This window comes from Balaenoptera borealis (assembly GCF_965194805.1).
Source record: "Balaenoptera borealis genome assembly, chromosome: 6".
NCBI lineage: Eukaryota > Metazoa > Chordata > Mammalia > Artiodactyla > Balaenopteridae > Balaenoptera > Balaenoptera borealis.
In genome coordinates, this window is record NC_138863.1 from 8,085,060 (window position 1) to 8,110,267 (window position 25,208).

The window sequence follows — 25,208 nt, forward strand, 5'->3', positions numbered from 1 at the left end:
CTGGGCTTTCTGTTGCGTGTTGGGACCTGTGGTCCCCCCGGGCTCTTCCCTGGAATGCTGGGAAGTGTAGTCTCCGCCACATCGCACAAGGCAACCTGCCGTTATCTCAGAGCCCTACTGTGCCCAGCGGCAGGAGCGGGCTCGAAGCGAGCCTCTGCAGATCTGAAGCCAACCCCCCGCTGGGGCAAACTCTAGGCAACAACACCAAATAAAAATTTTGTCCTACGGGACTTCCCGGGGAGGGCCCTTCCCATTGACGCTCTCCGTCCCCCTGCGAAGCCGCTGAGTATTTCTATTGGTTGATCAAGATGCCAATCGCCGAGGCGGGCTTTCCATTGGCTTCAGAGCGGGCGCTCCGAGGCTAGAGGGAAGAAGAAGGGATCAGGAGCGGGAGCTGAGGGAAAAGAGGCCGGTCCAGGTCTGGCCGCTGCCGCTGCTCGCCCGAGGTCTGCAGGCCGGGCTGCGGCTCAGTCCTCGGCTCCTGGGCACAGTCTACGAGGCTCCGGCAGGCCAGCGTGGGAGAGCCGCAGGCGGCGGCCGCCGCATCATGTCAACCAAGGACGAGCGGGCCAGGGAGATCCTGAGGGGCTTCAAACTGTATCCTCCCGGGAGCGGGGCTGGGCCTGGAGGACTTGGGAGGCGGCCGCTCGCTGAGGAGACGGGCCGGGGGCAGGCCGCGCCAGGTGGGCACCCCAGGAGAGGGCGGCGGGAAGGGAAAAAAGGAACGCCGTCCCAGGCCGCCGGCGGGACCCGGCGCGGGAGGCGGGGAAAGGGGCGTCCGGAGAGAGGGAGGGGACGTTGATGGGAGCCCCGTGGGTAGAGGCTGAGGAGCCGCGGAATTGGGCTGAGAGAGGGGCCGGGCGTCGGAAACAGGTGTCGGGAGGCGCGCTTGGGTCCGAGAAGAGAGGCCGGGAAGGGGTTGCGGCCCTCAGGGGAGGGCCGAGGGGGCGCGGTGGGCTGGCCTCGAAGCCTAGCTGCCTCTTTGGCGGGAAGCCCACCAGGCCAGCAGGGAAAAGTGACTTGGAGCGAGTGACCTTGTGTGGGACAAATGCAGACGCTGGTGTTGAACTCTCTCGGGCTCTCCCCTCCTCCCTCCCCCCCCCCACCCCCCGTCTTGTTTCCACAACTTCTCTTGCTCACTTGCGGCTCTTTCCAGGGTTGGAGCGGAGGAAGGTGGGGACTGAGAATTCCGAGGTGGACCTCATCTTAACTCTGTCTTGGCCCTTGGAGGCACTGGACGGTCGCTGCTTCCCCCTCAGCTCCTCAGTTTTCTTTCCAGCGAAATGAGAACCCTAAATTTGTGCGTGCGAAGCCTTGAGGAGTTATGGTTTTGCACTGGGACTCCTGGCAAAGGTGTCTGCTCCCTCGATTTTGTGTGGTTAACGCGTAGACATGGTGGAGCTGTCCAGCAATTATTTGATGACGTTGGGGACACGGTAGCATTTAGCAGGATATAGAAATCATTGCCTCAGGCCCGTGGTGGTGCCGCGGGTGCAACCTTCTCCCCTTCCCGTAGTGAAGCTTTGTGTTTTAATGGAATGTTAATCTGTGACCATATGATGCAGATGAAAAAACGCAATCTCGTCCATTCCAGTCTTACATTTTCCTGCTGACCTTAATCTCTTCTTACATCCTATGGCTACAATATGGAACACTCTTAAATTCGTCTCTCAGTGACGATGTAGGGCTCCTCTCCTGGAGGTTTCGTCAAGCACCGCTCTCTGAGCTGCCAGTGTGTTTCCACAGTGTCCATTTCACCCCTGCAAATTTTAATTGCTTTGTCATAATCAGAAACCAAGTTGGTAGTAAGTTTTACAACACAACAGCAAAAAAGTTACAGGAAGTTTTGGATGTACAAATGAAATTTTTCAAATGGAAGCCGACCTGCTGTGCTTTTTTTTTTTTAAGGGAAGGCCTTTAAAAAAGGCCTTTACATACTGCCACTCATGATGAACTTTCAGTACTTTTATGCAGTGATGTTTAGTAACAGCCTCTTTTATAGCTCCATGTACCTTCCCCTGTTTCTCTTCATAATAGTGCCTATAAGTAGATAGGCATGGCTGAAGTATTAGAAAAGCTATGACATGGATTTTATTTTTCCCTTAAGTAATTTATAGTATTACTGAACGTTTATGCTGTAAACAGTAAACCGGAGACTATGGAGAATTGAGAGATTTCACAAGCCATGTTTTTGTCTGGAGTTAACATTGTTGCTGAAAGAGTCTTTTTAATGGCTTTTGAACACCCCAAAAAGGGAAAGTTTGAGCTTCTCACCTTCAGTCTTGGCTCTTGAACCTTGTTCAAGAGAACCTTTGGCTCTTGAGAAAGAGGCTAAGGGACAAATATGGAAAAGACTAGAAAGCAGAATCTGTGTCATTTAGTGCATCACGAAACAGGTTTTCAGGGAAAATTTGACCTGGGCTGATTACATCACAAGGGAAGCAGCCACCAAAAAACAGTTAGCATGGGAGCAAAGGAATGCTCATCCTCTGGTGGCCTTTACTGGCACCTGAGAATTAAGAGAGAAAAGGAAAGGAGTTCTAGGATTTGTTACTACCTTCAGGAGAAAATAAAATTAACGTTTTAGTAAGAAACTACCTGACTATTGTCCACCTTTTATTGCATAAATTGTTTTTCTGAACTTTCAGAGCATCTGTTTCTGAAGAGTTTTTACTACAAAAAGAAATCACCATTTTATTCTACCAACAATGTTGATAATACTCATTTGCCACATTGACTATGTTGGTCTTTTTTATTTTTGCCAGTTTGAACAACAGATGACATCTTGTTTTAATTTGTATTTCCCCGATGCCTAGATCCCTGGAGAGGTCATATAGGATAGTGGTTCAGTGCTATACTGGCCTGTAGAGCTATACTGTCTGCATTGGAATTCTAGCCCTGCACTCCTGGTTGTGTGTCCGTGAGCAGCTTCTTTAACTGCTGCCACAATTTCCTCCGCTGTAAAAAGGGATAAAAATAATACCTTATCTCCTAGGGTTGTTGGGAGGATTAAATGAGTTGATATCTAAAGCACGTAGCCAAGCTCCTGATGCCTAGTAAGCATTATGTATTAGCTATTATGGTTGTTGTTAGTAGAGAAGTCACAGAATCTTCTGTTTGGCCATTTCTTTTTCTTCGTGAATTGCTTGTTGGTATTGAATTGTTTATTTTTCTTACTGCCCTATAGGTGTTCTTTCTTGTAGTATCAATCCTTTGCCTGTATTGTATGTTGCAAATGTTTTCTCTCAATGTATTGCTTGTCTGTTTTTTGTTGAACAGAAATTTTAAATTATCACTTCAAATTCATCAGTATTATTCATGTGGCTTCTGAATTTTGTGTCTCGTTTAAGAAGACCTTCCTTATCTTCAGGTTAATTAAATAGCCTATGTTTTTTCTCTTTGTAATGTTTAGCTCTTTAATCCATCTGAAATGTATTTACACAGATGGTATGTCGTAGAAATCTAACTTCCTTCGCTATTTGGATAGCCAGTTGCCCACTACTGTTTACTAAGTAGTTAGGCCATCCTTTCCCCTCTGGTTTGAAAGCTATCTTTGTCATATAGTAAGTCTCCATAAGACATGGGTTTATTTTTGGAATATTTCTGTTTCATCGATCTATTTATCAATTCCCATTCCTTTCCTGTACGCATTAGTTCAATTATTATAGTTTTATAGTATGATTTAGTACAGTTTACAATAGGATTGATATGTCATGAACAGAGTTATGTGTTTGAAGTCATATTATAAGTTCCTTGTAAATATTCATGCCCTTTTTATACAAATAGAAGCTTACCCATATGCCCATAATAGATACTAAGTAAGTATGAATAACATACTTCATAAATCAGGGATAGTCTTTGTGTCTGAGAGAATTCAACATAAACTTTTGTATTTGTCATGTCTTTTCAAAAATAAAATATTAAAAAAAAATTTTTTTTTTGGCCACATGGGCTTGTGGGACCTCAGTTCCCTGACCAGGGATCAAACCTGTGCCCCCTGCAGTGGAAGCTCAGAGCCCTAACCACTGGACCGCCAGGGAATTCCCAAGACTTCTTTTTCACATCATCTCCACCCCTCTGCTTTTAGCTCATACACATTGAGTCTTACATTTCTTTCTTGTTTGTTAAAAACATAACATTTTGTAATTATAAACTAAAGTTGTGAATGAAATATTACTTGGGGAACAAGTATGATTCTCCTGCAAGGTTTTGAATTTGAGTATTTTAAGTAGCTGATATGGAGATTTTGTTTGTAAATCCTGCATTCCCCATTTCATTCATTCAACAAAGGTCTTTTGGGAAACTGCTGAACAGGCACTATGCGCTTAAAGGACGTAAAAATGAAGAGTCACAGACCCTTCTTTCCAGAAGTCTAACCATCTTTGTGTCTGTTTAGAAGGGATATCTTCAAAAGCAATGCATTTTTTAAAATAGTATTGAATTTTTCTTTTACAAACTCCAGCTACCTAGAAATGACCTTTGTTAATATTTCAATATAGCCTTCTAATGTAGCTAATGTTTAATGTGTTTCCTTTTATTAAAATGGAATCATAAGTATTATTTTGAAACTTTTTAACTTAATAAATTTACCACGTTCATAATTTTCGAAGATAGTTGCTTTCAGTTGCTTTCAGTGACATAGATTTGTCACTGAAAGTCTTTTTTTTTTTTTATAAATTTATTTATTGATTGATTTTTTTTTTTTTTTTGGGTGTGTTGGGTCTTCGTTTCTGTGCGAGGGCTTTCTCTAGTTGCGGCGAGCGGGGGCCACTCTTCATCGCGGTGCGCGGGCCTCTCACTATCGCGGCCTCTCCCGTTGCGGAGCACAAGCTCCAGAACGGGAGCACAAGCTCCAGACGCGCAGGCTCAGTAGTTGTGGCTCACGGGCCCAGTTGCTCCGCGGCATGTGGGATCCTCCCAGACCAGGGCTCGAACCCGTGTCCCCTGCATTGGCAGGCAGATTCTTAACCACTGCGCCACCAGGGAAGCCCCTGAAAGTCTTCTTATACTAGATTTTAGTATAGGCTGTAATGCCCTGTTCAGCCTGTTCAAATTACTTTTTCCTCAACATAAATCCATAATTTTATTAATACCAAGAAACTGACACATTGCCATAAGAAAGGATTATGCTTTTATGATTTCATTATTTTTGATCCATCTGGAATTTGCTTGGGTATAAGGTATGAAGCAGATTTAATTTTTTTAAAGATTAGCTAATTGTCTCCATTTCTTTCTTTACTTATACTCCAGATATTAATATAATATCCAGAATATAAATGACTGCCTGCAAATCAATAAGGTAAATATTTAACTCAAAATGGGCAAAGGATATGAACAAATAATTCACAGAAGAAAGATGCAAATGACCAATGAATAAATTCAGAGATGTTCAACCCTATTAAAACAACAGACTATCCCTTTTTTCCCAATTAACTGACAAAAATTTAAAAGACTGATAATATTCAGTGTTGGCCACTATTGCGGAAAAGGGATGCTTCATTTGCTCTGTGTGTGTGTGTGTGTGTGTGTGTGTGTGAGAGAGAGAGAGAGAGAGAGAGAGAGACCTTTATGGAGAGTAATTGATATCTATCAAAAGTTTACGTGTAAGTGCAGTAAAGCACAGAGCAGTCATCAATGGACTCTAGGTTCAGACTTTATTACCCCCACCACTGTGACCCAAGGCAGAGCACTCAAACTCTGAACCTCACTATCCATTTCATTTCTTTAGAGGGTTGATATGAGGATTAAATGAGACTGCATATAAAATGCTTAGTACAGTGCCTCACACACAGTAATAAATGTTAACTGCTGTATAATTTTTTATTAATACTTAATATTATTAACGATAATAATAGAGTTAATATTTCTGTAAAACCACTTATTTTTCTGAGGTATAGCCAATGACTTCATGCTATTATTCTCTTTCTAACTGAGCAACTGTAATATCTGTTTTGCCTCTGAAGAGATGATTCAATTGAGAAGCATTGATGTGTACCTAGTGTTTATCTTGTTTTCTAGCAACTAATCACATTCCAATTTATGGCAGGTGAGCAAAAAAAGAACCAGTTTGGCTCAGAAGGTTTCTGAAAGCACCTTTCACTTGTGTTCTTGCATTTCCTCTCCTTAGTTTGCTCCTGGATCTCCCACATTCTCTTTCTCACAGCACCTTGATCTTTAACTTTACCTCCAGTCAAAAATAGTTGGCTTTACATCTTCTATTCACTTAGATTTCCTTGTTAAGAATAGTAGACTGTTGAACTTTTCTTGAATGTCAGTATTGCCTAAGAGGTGCCTTGGCCAAGTGTTAAAAGTGAGTCTGGGGTTTATAATTCCTAAAATATAGTTTTTATCTTATCAACCCAAATTTTGGGAAAGCAACCAAAACATACCACCCATATAGCCAATAAATACACAGATTGTGTTGATCACAGATTGTCTAGTAATAGACTTCATGTAGATTGTGATCAGTAGTTTGTTCTCCAGAATCCTCCTGCATGGGCTCCGAGAAGTTGTTATCGTTATCCTGAATGGATTAAATGACTATAACGTCCTATTGATTTTGTTATTTAGGATTTTTAAAAAGGAATTGCTGCTTTTGCATTTGGGGGAGGAATTTGGAATATAATTAGATACTTATAGTCTTCTTTAGACCTTCTAAATTTCTTTCCAGGATTGTGTTTCTAGTGAAATATTATATTAACCTCTGGAAAAATGAAACAGTATGGTAAGACTCTCATGGAAAATTCTGGTTGTATCATCACTGTATTTCATAAAGGACTGTCAATAGGGCTGAGGTTTGCCAGCTCTAGGTTCTTATTAGGCTTGACCTCACTTTTGCCTCACAGGCTTCACTTGTCAGCACTCTGCATCCACAAATCCCCATGTTAGAGGAGGCCTTGACTTCTTAAAGTATGGACCTGTCCCTATTCCTGAGCTTTAGCATCATAGGAAGATATTGTAAAGGCAAGGCCATCTTGTCTAGTAATCTGACTGTTCCAACCATTGCTTAAATGCTTAAAACTGAAATTATCAAGATTTTAGGAGCAACATTCTTCTTTTGCTTTTGATCTGCTGATAATTTTGAAGCTGAGAGGAAAAGCAAATATATTTCCTTATAGTCCAATATCCATAAAGACCTCAGTGGATTGGACTAAATAAGCACGCTGTTTATAGAGGAATTTGCTTAGGCTGCAGTGGGTGGGGAGGGGTACAGCAAAGTGGAGCTGGTCCAGAGGAGAGGCACTTGAAACATGTCAGTACAATAACTGGAGAACTGAGGAGGATTAACCTGAAGATGAGTTGGGCAAAGGATATGAGTGTTCTAAAGTTTAAAAAACTGTTCTAGGGGCTTCCCTGGTGGCACAGCGGTCAAGAATCCACTTGCCAATGCAGGGGACACGAGTTCGAGCCCTGGTCCAGGAAGATCCCACATGTCACGGAGCAACTAAGCCCGTGCACCACAACTACTGAAGCCTGTGCACCTAGAGCCCGTGCTCTGCAACAAGAGAAGACACCACAATGAGAAGCCTGCGTACCGCAACAAGGAGTAGCCCCCACTCGCCTCAACTAGAGAAAGCCCGCGCACAGCAATGAAGACCCAATGCAGCCAAAAAAAAAAAAAAAAATCTGTTCTAAAGAGGAAAAAGTAAATGTGTTCTGTGTGGCTCTCAGAGGATACAAGGTTAGAAGTTACAGGGGACAGAGTTTAGCCCAGTTTTAATAATTAGAGTTACCTGAAGAAAAAAATTGTTTCAGAAAATATTTTAAGCACCAGATGTACGCCTGTCCATCAGGAGTATTGCAGAAGGAAATTATGTATGCATCAGATAAGGCATTAGAGTAGATAAACTCCAGAAGGACTCAAATCCTTTCAACACTGCAATTCTTTGATTTGGTGACAACCTTTCTTAGTTAACAAGGACTGTTTACAGCAAGTATTTCTATTAAGGTATGTACTACACCTAAAATAGGCAAAACATTTTTTTGTGTGATTTGATATAATTAAAGCATGATATTGTTTCCTTTTTGTTTTTCAGACAACTCTTTTTAGATTAATACTACTCAGTATTAATGATATATTTTGTTTAGTGTATTGCAGATCCACTGATTTCAAAGTTAGGGAGAGCAATATTTGCCTCTGAATTTGGATTAAATCTAGAGAACTAAACATAAATAGCTCTAATATAAATAACACTTTAAATATAGCCACAAGAAGAAAGGGGATAGCATAATAATATCTGACATTCTTGTAGTCTTTTTCAGTTTTTCAAAGCACTTTCACGTATTATTACATTATTACAACTCTACACATTATTATCCATACTTTATAAATGGGGGAAATAAGGATTGATGAGGTTGTCACTCAGATAAAGTCAGACCTTAATTTAAACCTTGGTTTGTCTTTCTACAAACTACTGTTTTCTATAGTATACCATGATTCCTCTCTGGAGAATTTATTTTTGTTACCATGTTATCGATTTTGAGTTTAAAATTTTTCCTCAGTGTTTAAGTCACAGATTTATTTTTCACTTGAAAATTATTCTCTTCCATAGTGATCACATCCCCTATATTCTTTGTTTTTTCTCAACTCTCAGATACAGAGGGCAGGATTTAGCTTGGGATAAGGAAGAAATTTCTAACAATTAGAGTTAGCTGAAAAAAAGACATTTTCCAGAAACTATTTAAGCAGCATGTATTTTTCTGCTAGGGCTGCCACAACAAAATACCAAAATACAACAGACGTTTATTTCTCAATAGTTCTGGAGGCTAGCAAGTCCAAAATCAAGGTACTGACTGATTTGATTCCTGGCTTACAGATGTCCACCTTCTCCCTGTGTCCTCACATGGTAGAGAGTGGATGGGCAAATTGTAGGAGTCATAACTATACCATGTGTGGCACCGCTACCTGTCTGACTGTTCTACTTGGAAAAGGTGGTTCATAGATCACTGCAAGAAAAAAAAAATTTTTTTTTAAGGGACTAAATCTGAGAATCAAGCCTGATCACTTACTTTCATGGAATAGGAAGTAAGAGACTTAAAAGCCTTTGCTTTTGAGCCACCTTCTGTGAGAAGGATAAAGGCAGAGGCCTTACTGCTGCCACTTATCTGGTGGTTCGTTCAGACATTTGTTAGCAGGGTCTATAAGTGCCAGGTAATTTGCTAAACCCAAGAGATACGAAATGATAAGCCAGTTTCTATATCCAAAGAACTTTTATGAGGGAGGGAGGGAGAGACAGAGACAGAGATGATAACAATCAAAATACAGTGTGATAAGTGCCTCGTAGTATGAAGTACTGTGGAACCTCAGAAGTAATGTGGGACCTGCTGCTGGAGGTGTTCTGGAAGACTTCAGAATTGTCATTTGGATCGGATCTTGGATGATGAGTAGCTGTTGAGCAGTTTAATTTTAAAGATACTGGGGAGGACTTCCCTGGTGGCGCAGTGGTTAAGAATCCACCTGCCAACGCAGGGGACATGGGTTCGATCCCTGGTCCGGGAAGATCCCACATGCTGCGGAGCCACTAAGCCCGTGCGCCACAACTACTGAGCCTGCGCTCTAGAGCCCACGAGCCACAACTACTGAGCCTGTGTGCCACAACTACTGAAGCCTGCACGCCTAGAGCCCATGCTCCACAACAAGAGAAGCCACCGCAATGAGAAGCCCGCACACCGCAACGAAGAGTAGCCCCCGCTCGCCACAACTAGAGAAAGCCGGCGCGCAGCAACAAAGACCCAACGCAGCCAAACATAAATACATACATACATACATAAGTAAAAATAAAGATACTGGGGAGTAAGAGAGGAGGGAAAGTGATGGCATGAAAAATGAGGGAAGAGGGCTTCCCTGGTGGCGCAGTGGTTCAGAGTCTGCCTGCCGATGCAGGGGACACGGGTTCGAGCCCTGGTCCGGGAAGATCCCGCATGCTGCGGAGCAGGTAAGCCCGTGCGCCACAACTAGTGAGCCTGCGCGTCTGGAACCGTGCTCCACAATGAGAGGCCGCGACAGTGAGAGGCCCGCGCACCGCGATGAAGAATGGCCCCCACTCGCCACAACTGGAGAAAGCCCTCGCACAGAAAGGAAGAACCAACACAGCCAAAATTAAATAAATAAATAAATAAATAAATGTAAAACAAAAAAAAAAAAAATGAGGGAAGAGAGGGTTTCAGAGGGGAGTTGGGGTCAAGAAGGAGGAAGAATGAGGATCAAAAACAAGTCCTTGAAATTGCTGGAAATTTCATTCACTCATTGAATATTTGAGACTACTGAAAGTCCCATAATACTTTGTAGGTCACTGGTGATCTTTTTGAGAATAGCAGATTTTGAGAATAGTAGCTATTTGGGGAAACAAATTAACTATCATTTGCCAAGATTAAAAAATGGATACTAGATGAGGAAATAAATTCAGCAAGAATAGATTACTCTTCCAAGAAATCTGGTGACTTGAGAAAGCAGAGATTAGGGGAGTAGCTTGAGTAGGTAGATTTTACTAAAGGATGGAAGTCACTTATTTAAGCTTATCCAGCTTTGTGCAAGTTGCTTAACACCTGTAAAACAAAGATGCTTGCTCTGTCTGCCTTACAGAGGTGTTATGAAATTTGAGTGGAATAATATATGCCAACTAACTTTAAAAACTATAGCTCTATAGATGTATTATGCTTACTATTACATTGTTAAAATTATTTATCTTTGTTTTGAAGTTCAGGGTTGCTTTCTATTTTGCAAATTTGTAAGTTTCAGGTTTCGGGGTGTTGATAAAGGCAGAGTCTTAGTGATCCTTTTTTTACTCCAGATTAGACATTTGAAACCTTCTTCACAATTCTGGGAAGTAATTATGGCTGTTGGAGTGATAGCAAAATAAGCCCCCTACAAGACACGTGTGTCCCATTTGAAAGCCAAAATCATCTTTGGCTTTGCTTTTTTTTTTTAAAGATGGTTGTAATTTGAGGAAGTTGATTTCTCAATACTGTAGCATTTTTAAAGCTAGGTAAAATTCAGGATCTCCAAATGTGGATTTCGATAGGATTTAAGGTAATATCCCCATTCCTCTGAATAATGTATAAGAAACAGTTGCTGATCCTTTTGGGAATGCACCTTAGGAAAGTGCCTTCTGTTATCTCTTCTTCGATCAGGAGGTTCTGGGAAGCAAATAAAAATGCAAAGGGAGTCTCTATGAATCTCTTTGGTTATGTCTATTCTAGTTTGTTTCTGAGCAGTTTCAGGCACATAACTGCACATATATCAGTAGAATAATAGACCTACTAGAAAAAGAAAGGTTTGTTTCATTGTTTGACTTTGCTAGTGAGAAGACTGTGTTATGTTTCAAATAGCGATCTTTTTCTCATTACTAAATTTCTTGCCTCCACTGTTTCCCAGACCAGTTTGAATTTTGGTTGTATGCTTTCCAAGCATAGTACTTCTGCCAGGGCCAGAGTATTATTTCACAGGCATATCACCACTGATTACAGTGCTGCATATTATGTTTCAAGGATACTGAAACCAGGTTTCTCAGGGATCCATTTATATTTTCTCACCTTGTCCCCATAAATAGGAAAAATACCGCAGGGAAAAATCACTGGGAACTTATTGGTCAAAGAAAGATGTTTAAATGCCCATCAATTAGAACTGGTTCTTAAAATATACTAAAAAATAGGATGCTCTGTATAACCAATGCTACTGCAGGAGGAGCCTAAGAGGAGGGCTTTGATATTTAAGAATTAATGAAAGTGGGAGTAGGAGAAGGAAGTGAGTTCAGAGAGTGAACAAGGAGGAGAGAGTCTGAGAGGGGAGAGGTCATAAAGGCAGAGTGTTAAAGGACAGAGAACAAGAACAAAAAGAAAAAAACACAACCAAAAACTAGGTAAGCAGAGCCAAGAAAGACATTCCTATGATGAAAAAGTTCGGGATACCACTAAACAGAAACTCCCTTTGTTTACTGCTGGTCATTGCAGCTGCTTCCACCCGAGAGGAATGAGGGGGAAGTTTTTCTTCATGCCTGTGACCTTGGTATTGGAGCTTTGCCTCCTATTACTCAGGTCTGCCATAGTAGACATTAGCATATGTCATTTGTGCTTAGTCAGCCATTCTGCCTGAAAATTCTAGCTACCTTGAAACTCCTCAGACTACAGGTGATGAGCCACATGCCCATGTATAATTTACAGGTCCTCTGCCAAGTCGTGAATCCAACTTCAGAATGGGCTTTTAAACTCGAATGTGTTTTTACCTGCAATTTAGCTTCCTGACTTAACTGTTCTCCTTAAGGAGAATGGGGGTTTTTTGGTTTGTTGCTTTTTGGTTTTCACTGAGCTCCAACTCTAATCTGGGCTTTCCATAGCCTGCTGAACCCTGAATGAGCAGCTCTCCTTGTTTGGCTTCTAGACACTCTTCAGTGAGCCTTGATTTCTGGTTGCTCAGCCTGAATGAGAATTCTAATCAACCCCTCTGACTTGCTCTCTGATGCTCAGTGTGGTTTAACACATATTTGAGAGGCAATTATGTGCTGAGCACTGAGAAGAGAAGGATAAATAATATAGTGCCAATGGAATTTGACCTGCAGACTTATATGCACGGTATGTTCTGATAAGTACTGTGACGCAAGTATAAACAAGTGTGCAGGTACACTGAGGAGGAATCAAAACTTTGCCTCAGGGTGTATCAGGGAAGTAATCAGAGAGGTTGACAATAGCACTCGGTCCTTAAGGAGAGTACTGGAGGGTGGGATGCCCATTCTGGTGGGAGCGGAGCATGGGTCTGCTAAATACTCAAGCAAAAGAAGATACTGTCTTTGGGAAGCAGAGCAATTAGGGATGGCTGGAGGATAGGCTGTGCCTAGGAGCTAGGATAGGAGGTGACTGGAGAATACAAAGGAAGGCAGAGACTAGACTCGGTGTCTTCCTTCCTCCAGTAAGCCTTGAGTTACCCTCTTAACTTCTTCACTCCAGACTTATAGCAGTTCATTATACCTGCTACCCTCCTGGTTGCCTGTTGATTTCCTGTTCTTTATTAAATTGTCCTTTCTACTTGACCTGCCTTCCTATCTCACCCTTCTCCATTGTTCTTTTAACCTATTATTAACTTACAACCTTTTTTAAAAATCAGTATTCCCAAACCTATTTACAAAGCCTGAACTTATATGTTCCTCAGAAATGTGTGTGTCTGAGGATGGAAGTATTTTTATTTTTTTATTTTTGGACAGTCACATAGCATTAACCGTGCCCATGTCAAGCAAGAGCAGAGGTCTTTCTGTCCTCTAGAACAATGCTTCTTAAACTATTACTGGTAACAAACCAGGTTTTTACTTCTAATCCTTTACAGACTGATATTTTTATAAAATAACTAAAATGAATTATTAGAAAAATGACATAGAAAATAAAAGTCAAAAATTTTATTATTAGAATCAACATTCAAATTACTCTGCTAAATTGCTATTAAAATTTTTAAATACTTGTCACATACATGCACTACCAAATGTAAAATAGATAGCTAGTGGGAAGCAGCCGCATAGCACAGGGAGATCAGCTCGGTGCTTTGTGACCACCTAGAGGGGTGGGAGGGAGACGCAAGAGGGAGGGGATATGGGGATATATGTATACGTATAGCTGACTCACTTTGTTATACAGCAGAAACTAACACACCATTGTAAAGCAATTATACTCCAATAAAGATGTTAAAAAAAATAACATTTAATTTAAAATAAATAAATACTTGTCACAAACTGGTAACCAGTGCCTTCACAAACCAGCATCAGTCTGTGGACCATATTTTGAGTAACACATCTATAGAATCCCCAGTACAACTTGTGCCTGATACACAGTAGAATTCAGTGCATGTTTGGGGAATAAATATGTGGATGAGAAGGTTAGCGTGATTATAGTAGTAGGAGGGGGAAAAATGATAGTGGCAGCTCTCTTTGGAGAGTTGAAGGGAAATGATTTAGTGAGAAAGTAAAGAGTACTGTAGTACTGTTAACCTCCATGTAAAACAAACTTTTTGTCATCAGTCTCTGAGCATTGTTCCTTTGGCTCTCTAGTGAGGCAAATATGTACTAGTAAATCACCTGTGTGAATTTATGAGAAATATTAGTTTTGATCTTGCCAAAAAATATAAAAGTTACTCTGAATGTTTGCAGAAAAAATGTCAACCTGCTTATCTGAACTAGGTTTTAGGAGCAGTTCTACAGTTGGCAAGGATTGATTTCAAATACTAACCCCTGCTCTTTAAATGAAAGTATTTCTCTGTGTTATAATGTGGACCATACTGCCAAATGCTTTCCCTGCCTGAGATTTTCTCATTTCCTTTTGCATCTTCTCAGAAGATTAGCTGAATAGGATAAGAAGTCTTTATATCAAAAACTTTGTAATAAACAAGCCTTCTATGTCAATTAAGATAATTTCAGATTGCTTATAACACTGCAAATTTTCAGTACTTAAAAGCAAATTGTAAGGTCTTGAATCCCTTTCAAATAAGGAATTCATGGCATCATTCAGGGAATAGAAAAGCAAGAGGTGTACTTTTTAGTATTTGAACACATAGCTGCATTTCAAGGAGATCATTAATTTGAAATATTTAATTAATTGAATGCAACTTATAACAGGGAAGTTTTATTATCATAAACAGAGTTTTGTTTCCATTGTGGATCAGTAAAGTCAGCCCTCCACATTCGTGGGTTCCACATCCCGGGATTCAACTGCATATCAAAAATATTCAGGAAAAAAAATTCCAGAAAGTTCCAAAAAGCAAAACTTGAATTTGCCATGCCAGTAACTATTTACATAGCGTTTACATTGTATTAGGTATTATAAATATTCTAGAGATGATTTAAAGTATGCAGGAGGATGTGCATAGGTTGCATGCAAATACTATGCCATTTTATAAATAAGGGTCTTGAGCATCCACAGATTATAGTATGACAGGGGTCCTAGAACCAACCCCCTGCAGATACTGAGGGACAACTGTACAGCATCAATAACTCAATACATAGTCCTTATTCTCGACTAACCTTATCCCAAGAGAACATTGTTAGGAGAGGCAAAAGGACAATTTCTGTGGAATATTTGGGGATCTGCCTGCCTTTCTCATCCTCTCATCAGTTTCCTCAGGTCTTCTAGCGCTGGAGGCCTGTCCTCACAAAGACACCCAGCACCTTGCAGCTGCCTGAAGCCACTTCTTTCCAAGAGTATGTAGTGTGGACAGGCCTCTGCCTGAATGCGAGCTATGTTTACTAGCTGTGAGTTCCTGAGAAAGGTGTTTAACTTCTGAGAGCAGTACTGTTTCATGTGAGTGTCATTATTAAGTGAGATAAGATTGAAAAATAGAAAAGAGAGGGGCTCTTAGGACAGTGCTTAGCATGTGCATTGAATGTGGGTACTCAGATATTAGTTCTTTTACCCTGCCTCCTCTTTCTTTGAAAGACCAGCTTTAAGCGATTGATGTAGCCAGATGCCAGATAAGGCTGGAAATATTATTCACCTTTTCCCTGGCCTTGTGTCTGCAGTTATCAAGTTGAACAAGACTGCTAGGAAGCTAGCTCTGAGAAAGGCAATAGTTAGGACTTTCTTTATCTGTCTGCACTGGTAATGAATCATAGATTAAGAATTATTTGACCTTTACAGCATTGTTAGGCAATCAGTGGGGTTTCCCTTAGCCTTTGGAGATTTTATAGAAACTCAGAAGAGAGACAAGAACCTCAATCTGAAACTGATTTCTTTTCCCCCAATCCTGACTGGACTGGATTGTCCAGCAATACCCCTTACCATTTGAATGTAGAAGAGACCAACCCTTCAACTAGTACTAGATCTGTTATCTGGACATTGTTGTGGCTTTATTGATTTGATATAGTTAGAGTGGTTCAGTAATTTCTGGAAAGCTTGCCTAAGCTAAAAGAAATTGTGTCTCTAGGCACAGAGCCTGTCCTCTGTAAATATGTCATCTATCCCTCAAGGATATGTAAAAGATCAAGAATCAGGGACCCCCAAAAGTAAATGAGTTCTGACCTGTGGAATACACTAACAGCATTATCTGAGCTGGCATTCCACACCAGAAGGCATCCTGTATTCTGCAGTGTTTGAAGTGCCTTTCTAGCTTCGTGTCCTGGAAGAACTGCTTGTCCTGTACCACAGGCTTAGGGATCATGACTTACTCTTCTTCTGTCCCCCAGTCTTGAGTAGTTTCTCCCTGGTACAGACTGGGCATGCAGGAGGCCTATTTATGTCATATAAATGTTAAGAGAATGGATGTTGAAATCAGGTACTCAAAAACCAACTTTATGACTTATTGGCTTTGTGACCTTTAAGCATGGTACTTGCCATCCCTAAACCACAGATACCTCATCCATACAAGGGCTATAATAATAATACCTATTTCATAAGGTTGTGAGGATTAATTTAGATGTGAATAAAGCACTTAGCCAGTATCTGGCACTCAACACATGTTAACTATCACCATTATACAGTAAATAAGTGCTGAATATAAGGATCAGTGGGACTATTATGGTTGTGCATGATTCTGCCAAAGATTCTTACATCCCAGAGATGTGTAACATGAATCATCTGGCATCAGAATTCTTCCATTTCTTGGTAAAGTCTTCCCCTTTAGTTTCTTCTGTTTATTTAAACAGAGGTTTTCTCAGATATGGCCCATTTGATAATGTCTGATAAAGTGTACCAGCTGATTCATATAATGCCCCAGATAATTTTATATGAAAATTTTCCTATTTTATTGGTTTTAGAAATTATTTTGAAGGAATAACAGTCTGATGGTGACTTATGAATACTTTTATATTAAATACTTACTTTGTCATTCTAAAAAATATGCTGAACATTTCTAATTTCCATGGGAAAGCCCTCAGGAAAAAAAAAAATCCCTCCCCCTTTTTGTTATATCTCTAGTGAAGTTTAGAAATTCGAAGAAGAGTATTGCCAAGAAGCTGCAAAGAGACCCCATGTTTGAGCTTCCCATGTTCTTTCTGCACACAAACAGAAGCACTTGGGCAAATAGTCCACTGTTTGTTGTTGGTCCCTAAAGCACTGCCAGGGGAGACTTATGCTCCTGGGGTCTCTTATGTCCCAGGAGGGAGATGATGGAGGATGATTATTAATCTACACCAGCTTCAGTTTATTAGCTGTACTGGTTCCCAAACATGTTTTTGACAATGAAATATTCTGCAGGTCCTCTTGTGGTGTTTCTCTATCCATTTCCAGCACGGCAGCCAAAGATTTTATTTTTTCCATAACAATTTTTTACACATTTGATTTTTTTTTCTCACACTGCCCTCCTCTCGTCTTCTAAGCTTGCTTGCCCTCCTTTGTGCACACAAACTATATAAGCTCCAATGACTGGTTTCCCCTGAAAAATGTAGTTATTCCAAACTTTCTTGCAGTCCCCTAAAATCTTATTTCCTAGAAACATCTTTTTCTCCTCATATCAATTCTTTGTTCATCCACTGTAGATTACCCCTCCCTGTCTGGTGGCATAGAATATGGGCTTCAGTGGCTATAATTTTTTCTTTCCATTCTTTGAAAGAGTTTTCTTTCCCAGAACCCTACAGGTACTCAGAGTATGGTCCCTGAGCCAGTGCAGAATCTCAGGTCCTATACTGAACCAGAATCTATATTTTGACAAGATCCCCACATGATTTGTATGCACATGAAAGTTTAAGAAAGCACTGCTGTAAATCATGTTTTGCTCAAAAGGGGGAAAGCTGTCAAGTAGTGGTTCTCAACCCTGGCTGTTCAGTGGAATCACCTGGGGAACTTTGAAAAATACTGATGCCTAGGTACCATCTTCAAAGATTCTAGTTTAATTGGTCTGGGGGGTGGTCCAGACATTGGGAATTTTAAATGTTCCCCAGGCAATTCTAATACACAGCCAAGGTTAAGAACCACTCTAGTGCATGAATCTTAAAATTTGCCCTAGTTTCCTAGAATAGCATTATATGTAAATCAGTGCAAAACTAATGACTAAGTAAAAGACTATGTTTTTTACATTTACATTTATTGGGAGGACATATATATACACATAGAAAAAATTGGAAATATAAACACTAAAATATTAAATGGTAATCTCTGGTTTATAGGATTACAGCTATTGTTTTTTTGTCCTCTATTTTCCAGACTTTCTATAATAGCCATGAATTCTTTTGGTAAAAAATCCTCATATGTGTATATATACTTTTTAACAAATGTGATCACATTATATGTATTTTGTAAACCTCGTTTTAAAAAAATGTTTATCCTTTTTCACACATCAGTATACTACAAATATTTTCTCATACCATTAAATATCATTTACATAGGCTTTTATATTGTTTAAAGTGAATCTTGACCCAGGATGACTGGATTTTTACTTAAAAGATATGTTTATATACTGACTAGAGTCTTTTGAGAGACTGACTGTTTAACTCTTGGAAACCTTTAGTGTTTGGAAGCTTTCCTTGTCCACAGAAGGGAAGATGTTTAAATGGAGATGTCAGAACTGCAGTGAGGTCAGATCAGTCCTTCCCAGAGGCTTTTGCAACTGTCGTCAGTTGAGTACCAGCATTTTTCTGAGCGCTTAAACCTAACACATAGAACTTGACTTTACCATCCCAGAAGATGCTGTACCCTAGGGAATCTTTAATGATGTTTGTCTCGCAACCTGTGTGTCCTGTTGGAGGGCATTATATTTCTGAACTTCCTCTTCAAATCGTTTTTGGTTTAGTTGGAATTGTGCTTCAAGACAACTAATATCTATTACAGTTTGAGTTCCCTCTGCATTAATGTGTACATTTTGATATGAAAAGCTGGAATATCCTTTGAGCAACATCTTGAAAACATCAGTGGTGTATAGTTGGCCAGGCTATGTTGTAATTAAAGAAAGTCAAGTACCTCTTTTTTCCTGAACTTGGGAATAAATACCAGTCCTCCAACTTCAAAAAAAAAAATGATCTGCCTATTCCTCTTGGCTGTTCTATTCCTATCCCTGTCCAGTTGCACTGTATGGGAAAGGAATAATTTTGCTAGTGGTCTCTTTACAATCAGAAGAAAGGAGGTGCAGTTGGGGAACCTTTTAAAAGATGCACAGTAGCTGACTCTGCAGGAGAAAAGTTCTGCTTGTCATCTTTTTACTTCATTTAACCTTTTCTCTACTAGACTCTATATATAAAAGGTTCAGAAATGTACAGTTTTTAATTTCAGAGAAATAGGCTTAATGTTTTATTCACAGATTTGTAGTTCTGACTAACAGAGCTTTTAAACTTAGCAGTACTTCTGAGGAGAAAGATTCCACAGCACTTCACAACCTAAAGACTTCAGGAGCTGTACCTACTGACTAAGGTCATGAGGGGATGTGTGTCCTTTGAGTAGTGTTTGATCTGAGTTTGTGCCTAACCTGAGACAGTAGTGCTATCGACCTTGGCTATCTTGCCTGGTTATGCAAATCAGGAAGAGAGGCGACACCTGGGTATGGCACAGTATTGAAAGATGATACAGGTTAGTGAGTGGATATTCAGCTTTGGAGGCATGTTTTAGACACTGATACTTATCTTATCTCACAAGACCTGATCACAAGCAAGCCAAAGATGATACTTTGTACAAGCCTCCATTATAGATAGTACTTCTCACATTGCATTGTAATTATTCTTTTACCTGGTGGTTTTCCCTACCTGGAGGAGAACTCCAGAGCGCATGTACAGAGTCATGTCTTATTAGTCATAGTATATCCTAGCCCTGAGCCTAACACTCATAAATGTTCAGTAAACGTTAGGCAGATGAAATGTCCCGTCAGCCATGTTATAATCCAAAACCCTTTGGTCATTCAAATGTGGATTCACTTTTTTTTTTTTTTTTTTTACCAATTGTAAGTTGATCATTACTTAACACCAGTAACTGTTTAACAACTGTATAGTAGATGACTATTCTGGACATTCTGGAGGGAAAATAAAGAGGAAATAATTGGGAAAACTTCTATCTAAAATTACATCAAAATTTGGGGATTCGATTTTTAGATCACATTTATTTATGTTCAGAATGGTATTGTGTTTTGGAGGATGTGCATATACTGCACTACGTGTCATTATAGTGCTTTAACTCTTAAATAAGATACGAAAACATAAATTAAGAAAAGAATATTTCCCTGGCCACTGATGTTAGTATATAAGGTAAATTAAATGGATGAGGTACATGTTTGATGTTTGGATGCCTAGCAAAATTATTGCACAAAAGCATTATTTTGACTTCTTAGCTATTAGTCAGAAACACTGTGGTAGTCAGCTTAGAATTTGTTCATCCTGAGTAATTGTTTTTTTTTTTTAAATCTACTTGTTTCATTTCCTGATTATTTCCAGTTTCGTTTTAATTTATTTATTTATTTATTTATTTTTGGCTGTGTTGGGTCTTCGTTTCTGCGCGAATGCTCTCTCTAGTTGCGGCGAGCGGTGGCCACTCTTCATCGCGGTGCGCGGGCCTCTCACTATCGCGGCCTCTCTCATTGCGGAGCACAGGCTCCAGTCGCGCAGGCTCAGCAGTTGTGGCTCACGGGCCCAGTTGCTCCGCGGCACGTGGGAGCTCGAACCCGTGTCCCCTGCATTAACAGGGAGATTCCCAACCACTGCGCCACCAGGGAAGCCCCCTGAGTAATTGTTTTTTTCGGTTTTTTTGGTCATGCCATGAGGCTTATAGGATCTTAGTTCCCCAACCAGGGTTGAACCCGGGGCCAAGGCAGTGAAAGCACTGAGTCCTAACCACTGGACCGCCAAGGAACTCCCTGAGTAATTGTTTTTTTATTTTTTAAAAATGGAATATATGATTGAGATTAGTGTAGAATATATGTTATACTACATATTAAACTGTTTCAATATGTACCAAATTGCTATTTCAAATTAGTTCCTAACACTATATGTAAGAGAAAATTCAAGAAAAAAATTGTATTTACTAAAGAAATATTCTATACAAAAGAGCAATTTCTTTATAAACTTAGAAGGTGGCTTAGTAGAGCAAGACCTGGGTTCTAATCTGTCTATACTTCTCACTAGCTGTGAGGCTTTAAGTGCCTGTTAATGTCTCTGAGGCTGTTTCTTCATCTTTAAAATGGGGGTGATACCTGCTTCAAGAGGGTCAGCTGAGATAATAGGTATAAAAGTGATTTATGAACTTTAAGGTACTACGCAAATGAATGATGGATTTCATTGATGGCCTTAGTAGATTTGATAGCCTAATTCTGTATTTTTTTATTATTATTAAAGCAATGGTTCAGAAAACATTAGGGTGGAAGGTGGATTTGGCATGAGAAATTACTACTAAGCTTTTCCTATATCTAAAGAGTTCATATGCAAACCATCCCTTTTTTGTCATTTATAAAATAAAACTTCAAAAAAAAAGGTAGAACAGGTTGTGTTAGACTCTCCCGCTCGTGTTTTTTTAATTTGTTTCTAAGTTTATTGAGATAGAATTGATATATAATATGTTTTGGTTTTTTTATTGAAGTATAGTTGATTTACAAAGTTGTGTTAGTTTCAGGTGTACAGCAAAGTTATATATATATATATGTATATTCTTTTTCAGATTCTTTTCTATTATAGGTTATTACAAGATGTTGAATATAGTTCCCTGTGCTATACAGTAGGTTCTTGTTGTTTATCTCTTTTATATATAGTAGTGTGTATATGTTGATCCCAAACTCCCAGTTTATCCCTCCTGTCATGTGTTTCTTTAATTTGTTTTTCAGAATAGATCCAGACCAAGAATATTTTAACTTTCTGCTAGATCCTTTCTAGTCCTACAGATTCCTTTTCCACATACTTACCAAGTGTCTCTCTGATTCTTTTCTGGATTTTTGCTTTTTGAGACATTTTATGACCCTTTCATTAATTTTGAAGGCTTTTTCTGATATCTCTGTAGTTCTTTTTAAAGTACATATCTAATAGCTTTATTGAGATACAATTCACCCATTTAAAATGTACAATTCAGTGGTTTTTAGTGTATTCACAGTGTTGTGCAGCCATCAACACAATCACTTTTGGAACATTTCATCACCCTGAAAGAAACCCCTGTACCCATTAGCAGGCATTCCCCGTTTCCTCTACCCTCCCAACCCAGCTCTAGGAAACCATTAATCTACCTTCTGTCTCTATAGATTTGACTATTCTGGATATTTCATATAAATGGGACCAAAGAATATTTAGTCTTTTGTGACTAGCTTCTTTCACTTAAGATATTGTTTTCAAGGTTCTTCCATGTTGTAGCATGTATCAGTACCTAATTCCATTTTAATTCCAAATAGTAGTCCATTGTGTGGATATACCACATTTTGTTTATCCATTCATCAGTTGATGAACATTTGGGTTGTCTTCACTTTTTTTGGTTATTATGAGTAATGCTGCTATGAACATTCATGTACAAGTTGTTGTGTGAACATATGTTTTCATTTCTCTTGGGCATATACCTAGGAGTGGAATAGCTGGGCCGTATGGTAACTCTGTTTAACCTTCTGAGAAACTGCCAGACTCTTCCAAAGTGGCTGCACCATTTTACATTTCCAACAGCAGTATATGAGGGTTCCAATTTCTGTACATCATCATCCACGCTATGTCTTCCTGAGAATACTTATCCTAGAGGGTATAAAGTAGTATCTCGTTGTGGTTTTAATGTGCATTTCCCTGATGACTAATGATGTTGAACATCTTTTCATGTGCTTTTGGCTATTTGTATATTTTCGGGGGGTTTTTTGAATTTTTTTTTTTTTATGAATTTTTTTTTTCATGAATTTTTTTTTTCTGTTATTCATTTATTTTTGGCTGCGTTGGGTCTTCGTTGCTGCACGCAGGCTTTCTCTAGTTGCGGTGCACGGGGGCTACTCTTCATTGCGGTGTGCGGGCTTCTCATTGCAGTGGCTTCTCTTGTTGCGGAGCACAGGCTCTAGGAGTGCGGGCTTCAATAGTTGTGGCACGCAGGCTCAGTAGTTGTGGCTCGCAGGCTCTAGAGCACAGGCTCAGTAGTTGTGGCACACGGGCTTAGTTGCTCCGTGGCATGTGGGATCTTCCCGGACCAGGGATCGAACCCGTCTCCCCTGCATTGTCAGGCGGATTCTCAACCACTGCACCACCAGGGAAGCCCCTTTTTTTTGAATTTTATTTTATTTATTTTTTTATATAGCGGGTTCATATTAGTTATCTATTTTATACATATTAGTGTATATATGTCAATCCCAACCTCCCAATTCATCCCACCCCGCCACTTTCCCCCGTGGTGTCCATACGTTTGTTCTCTACATCTGTGTCTCTATTTCTGCCCTGCAAACCGGTTCATCTGTACCATTTTTCTAGGTTCCACATATATGTGTTAATATACGATATTTGTTTTTCTCTTTCTGACTTACTTTACTCTGTATGACAGTCTCTAGATCCATCCACATCTCTACAAATGACCCAATTTCATTCCCTTTTATGGCTGAGTAATATTCCATTGTACATATGTACCACATCTTCTTTATCCATTTGTCTGTCGATGGGTATCCAGGTTGCTTCTATGACCTGGCTATTGTAAATAGTGCTGCAGTGAACATTGGGGTGCATGTGTCTTTTTGAATTATGGTTTTCTCTGGGTATATGCCCAGCAGTGGGATTGCTGGGTCATATGGTAGTTCTGTTTTTAGTTTTTTAAGGAACCTCCCTACTGTTCTCCATAGTGGCTGTATCAATTTACATTCCCACCAACAGTGCAAGAGGGTTCCCTTTTCTCCATATTTGTATATTTTCTTTGGAGAAATGTCTGTTCCGATTCTTGTCCATTTTTTAACTGGGTTATTTGTCTTATTATTGAGTTGTAAGAGTGCTTTATATATTCTGGATACAATTCCCTTATCAGATTTATGATTTGCAAATATTTTCTCCCATTCTGTGGGTTGTTTTTCTGTTTTCTTTTTTTTTTAATACTTATTAATTAGTTATTTATTTGTTTTTATTTTTGGCTGCGTCGGGTCTTAGTTGTGGCACATGGGATCTTTGTTGAGGCATGCAGGATCTTTCCTTGCAGCATGCAGGCTCTTCGTTGGGGCCCATGGGCTTCTCTCTAGTTGTGGTGCATGGGTTCCAGAGCGCGTGGGCTCTGTGGTTTGCAACATGCAGGCTCTCTAGTTGAGACGCACGAGCTCAGTAGTTTTGGCACACGGGCTTAATTGCCCTGCAGCATGTGGGATCTTAGTTCCCTGACAAGGGATCGAACCCACATCCCCTGCATTGGAAGGTGGATTCTTTACCACTGGAACACCAGGGAAGTCCCCTGTTTTTGCATTTTCTTAATGGTTTCCTTTGAAGCATAAGAGTTTTTAACTTTGATGAAGTTCAATTTATTTTTTCTTTTGTCACTTGTGTTTTTCTAGTCTGTCATTATCTAAGAAGGCTTTAACTAGCCCAAGGTCACAAAGAGTTACTCCTATATTTTTTCTAAGAGTTTTATAATTTTAACTCTTACATTTGGACCTATGATCCACTTTGAGTTAATTTTTATGTATGGTGTGAGAGTTGGGGGTCCAACTTTATTTTTTTTGCATGTAGATAGCCCATTGTCCCAGCACCATCTGTTGAAAAGACTATTCTTTCTCCCATTGAATTGTCTTGGCACCCTTGTTGAAAATCATTTGACCATAAATGTGAGGTTTATTTATGGACTCTCAATTCTAGTCCATTGATATATATGTCTATCCTTATGCCAGTACCACACCATCTTGATTACTGTAGCTTTGTAGCAAGTTTTGAAATCAGGAGGTGTGATTTGTCCAACTTTGTTTTCTTTCTCAAGATTGTTTGGCTACTCTGAGTCCCTTGATTTCCATATGAATTTTAGAATCAGTCTTTCGATTTCTGCAAAAAAAGCCAGCTGGGATTTTGATAGTGATCAAGTTGAATTTGGGAAATATTGCCATCTTAATGCTATTTGAACAGTCCTCATAATTCTCTTTTGACCTGCAGGAGAGAATAACAAAAAGCATCGTAGAGAAAAAAGTTCTTTGCCCTCCTTCCACAAGCAAAGAGCCTCTGAGCAGAATTTGACAAGTGGATGAATGAAGGACGAAACCTCAGAACCCCTGTTGGTCATCCATCAATCCCAGTCTCCCAACTCAGGGAGTTAACATACACTGAGCCTTAGCTCAGTGTATGTTAACTCTCCGAGACATGAGAAGTTTGCTTTTTGTTGTTGTTGTTTTGTTGTTTTGCTGTTGGTTTCTTTTGTCTGGTTGT

At 39.8% G+C, this 25,208-nt stretch overlaps 1 protein-coding gene across 3 annotated transcripts in view; it reads left to right on the forward strand.

Moving 5' to 3' along the window:
• Positions 1–344: 344 nt before the first annotated feature.
• Positions 345–25,208, forward strand: part of PDE6D (phosphodiesterase 6D) — a 49,989-nt gene continuing 25,125 nt past the window's right edge. The window contains exons 1-2 of one of the 3 annotated variants that reach the window (XM_082395617.1): positions 345–597; positions 5,251–5,299. In XM_082395617.1, the coding sequence (XP_082251743.1) occupies positions 5,277–5,299 (23 nt within the window). In that variant the 5' untranslated portion in view covers positions 345–597; positions 5,251–5,276. Of the gene's footprint in view, positions 598–664; positions 684–5,250; positions 5,300–25,208 lie in introns of those variants that run through there. The other 2 variants (XM_082395616.1, XM_082395618.1) reach the window with 2 other exon arrangements.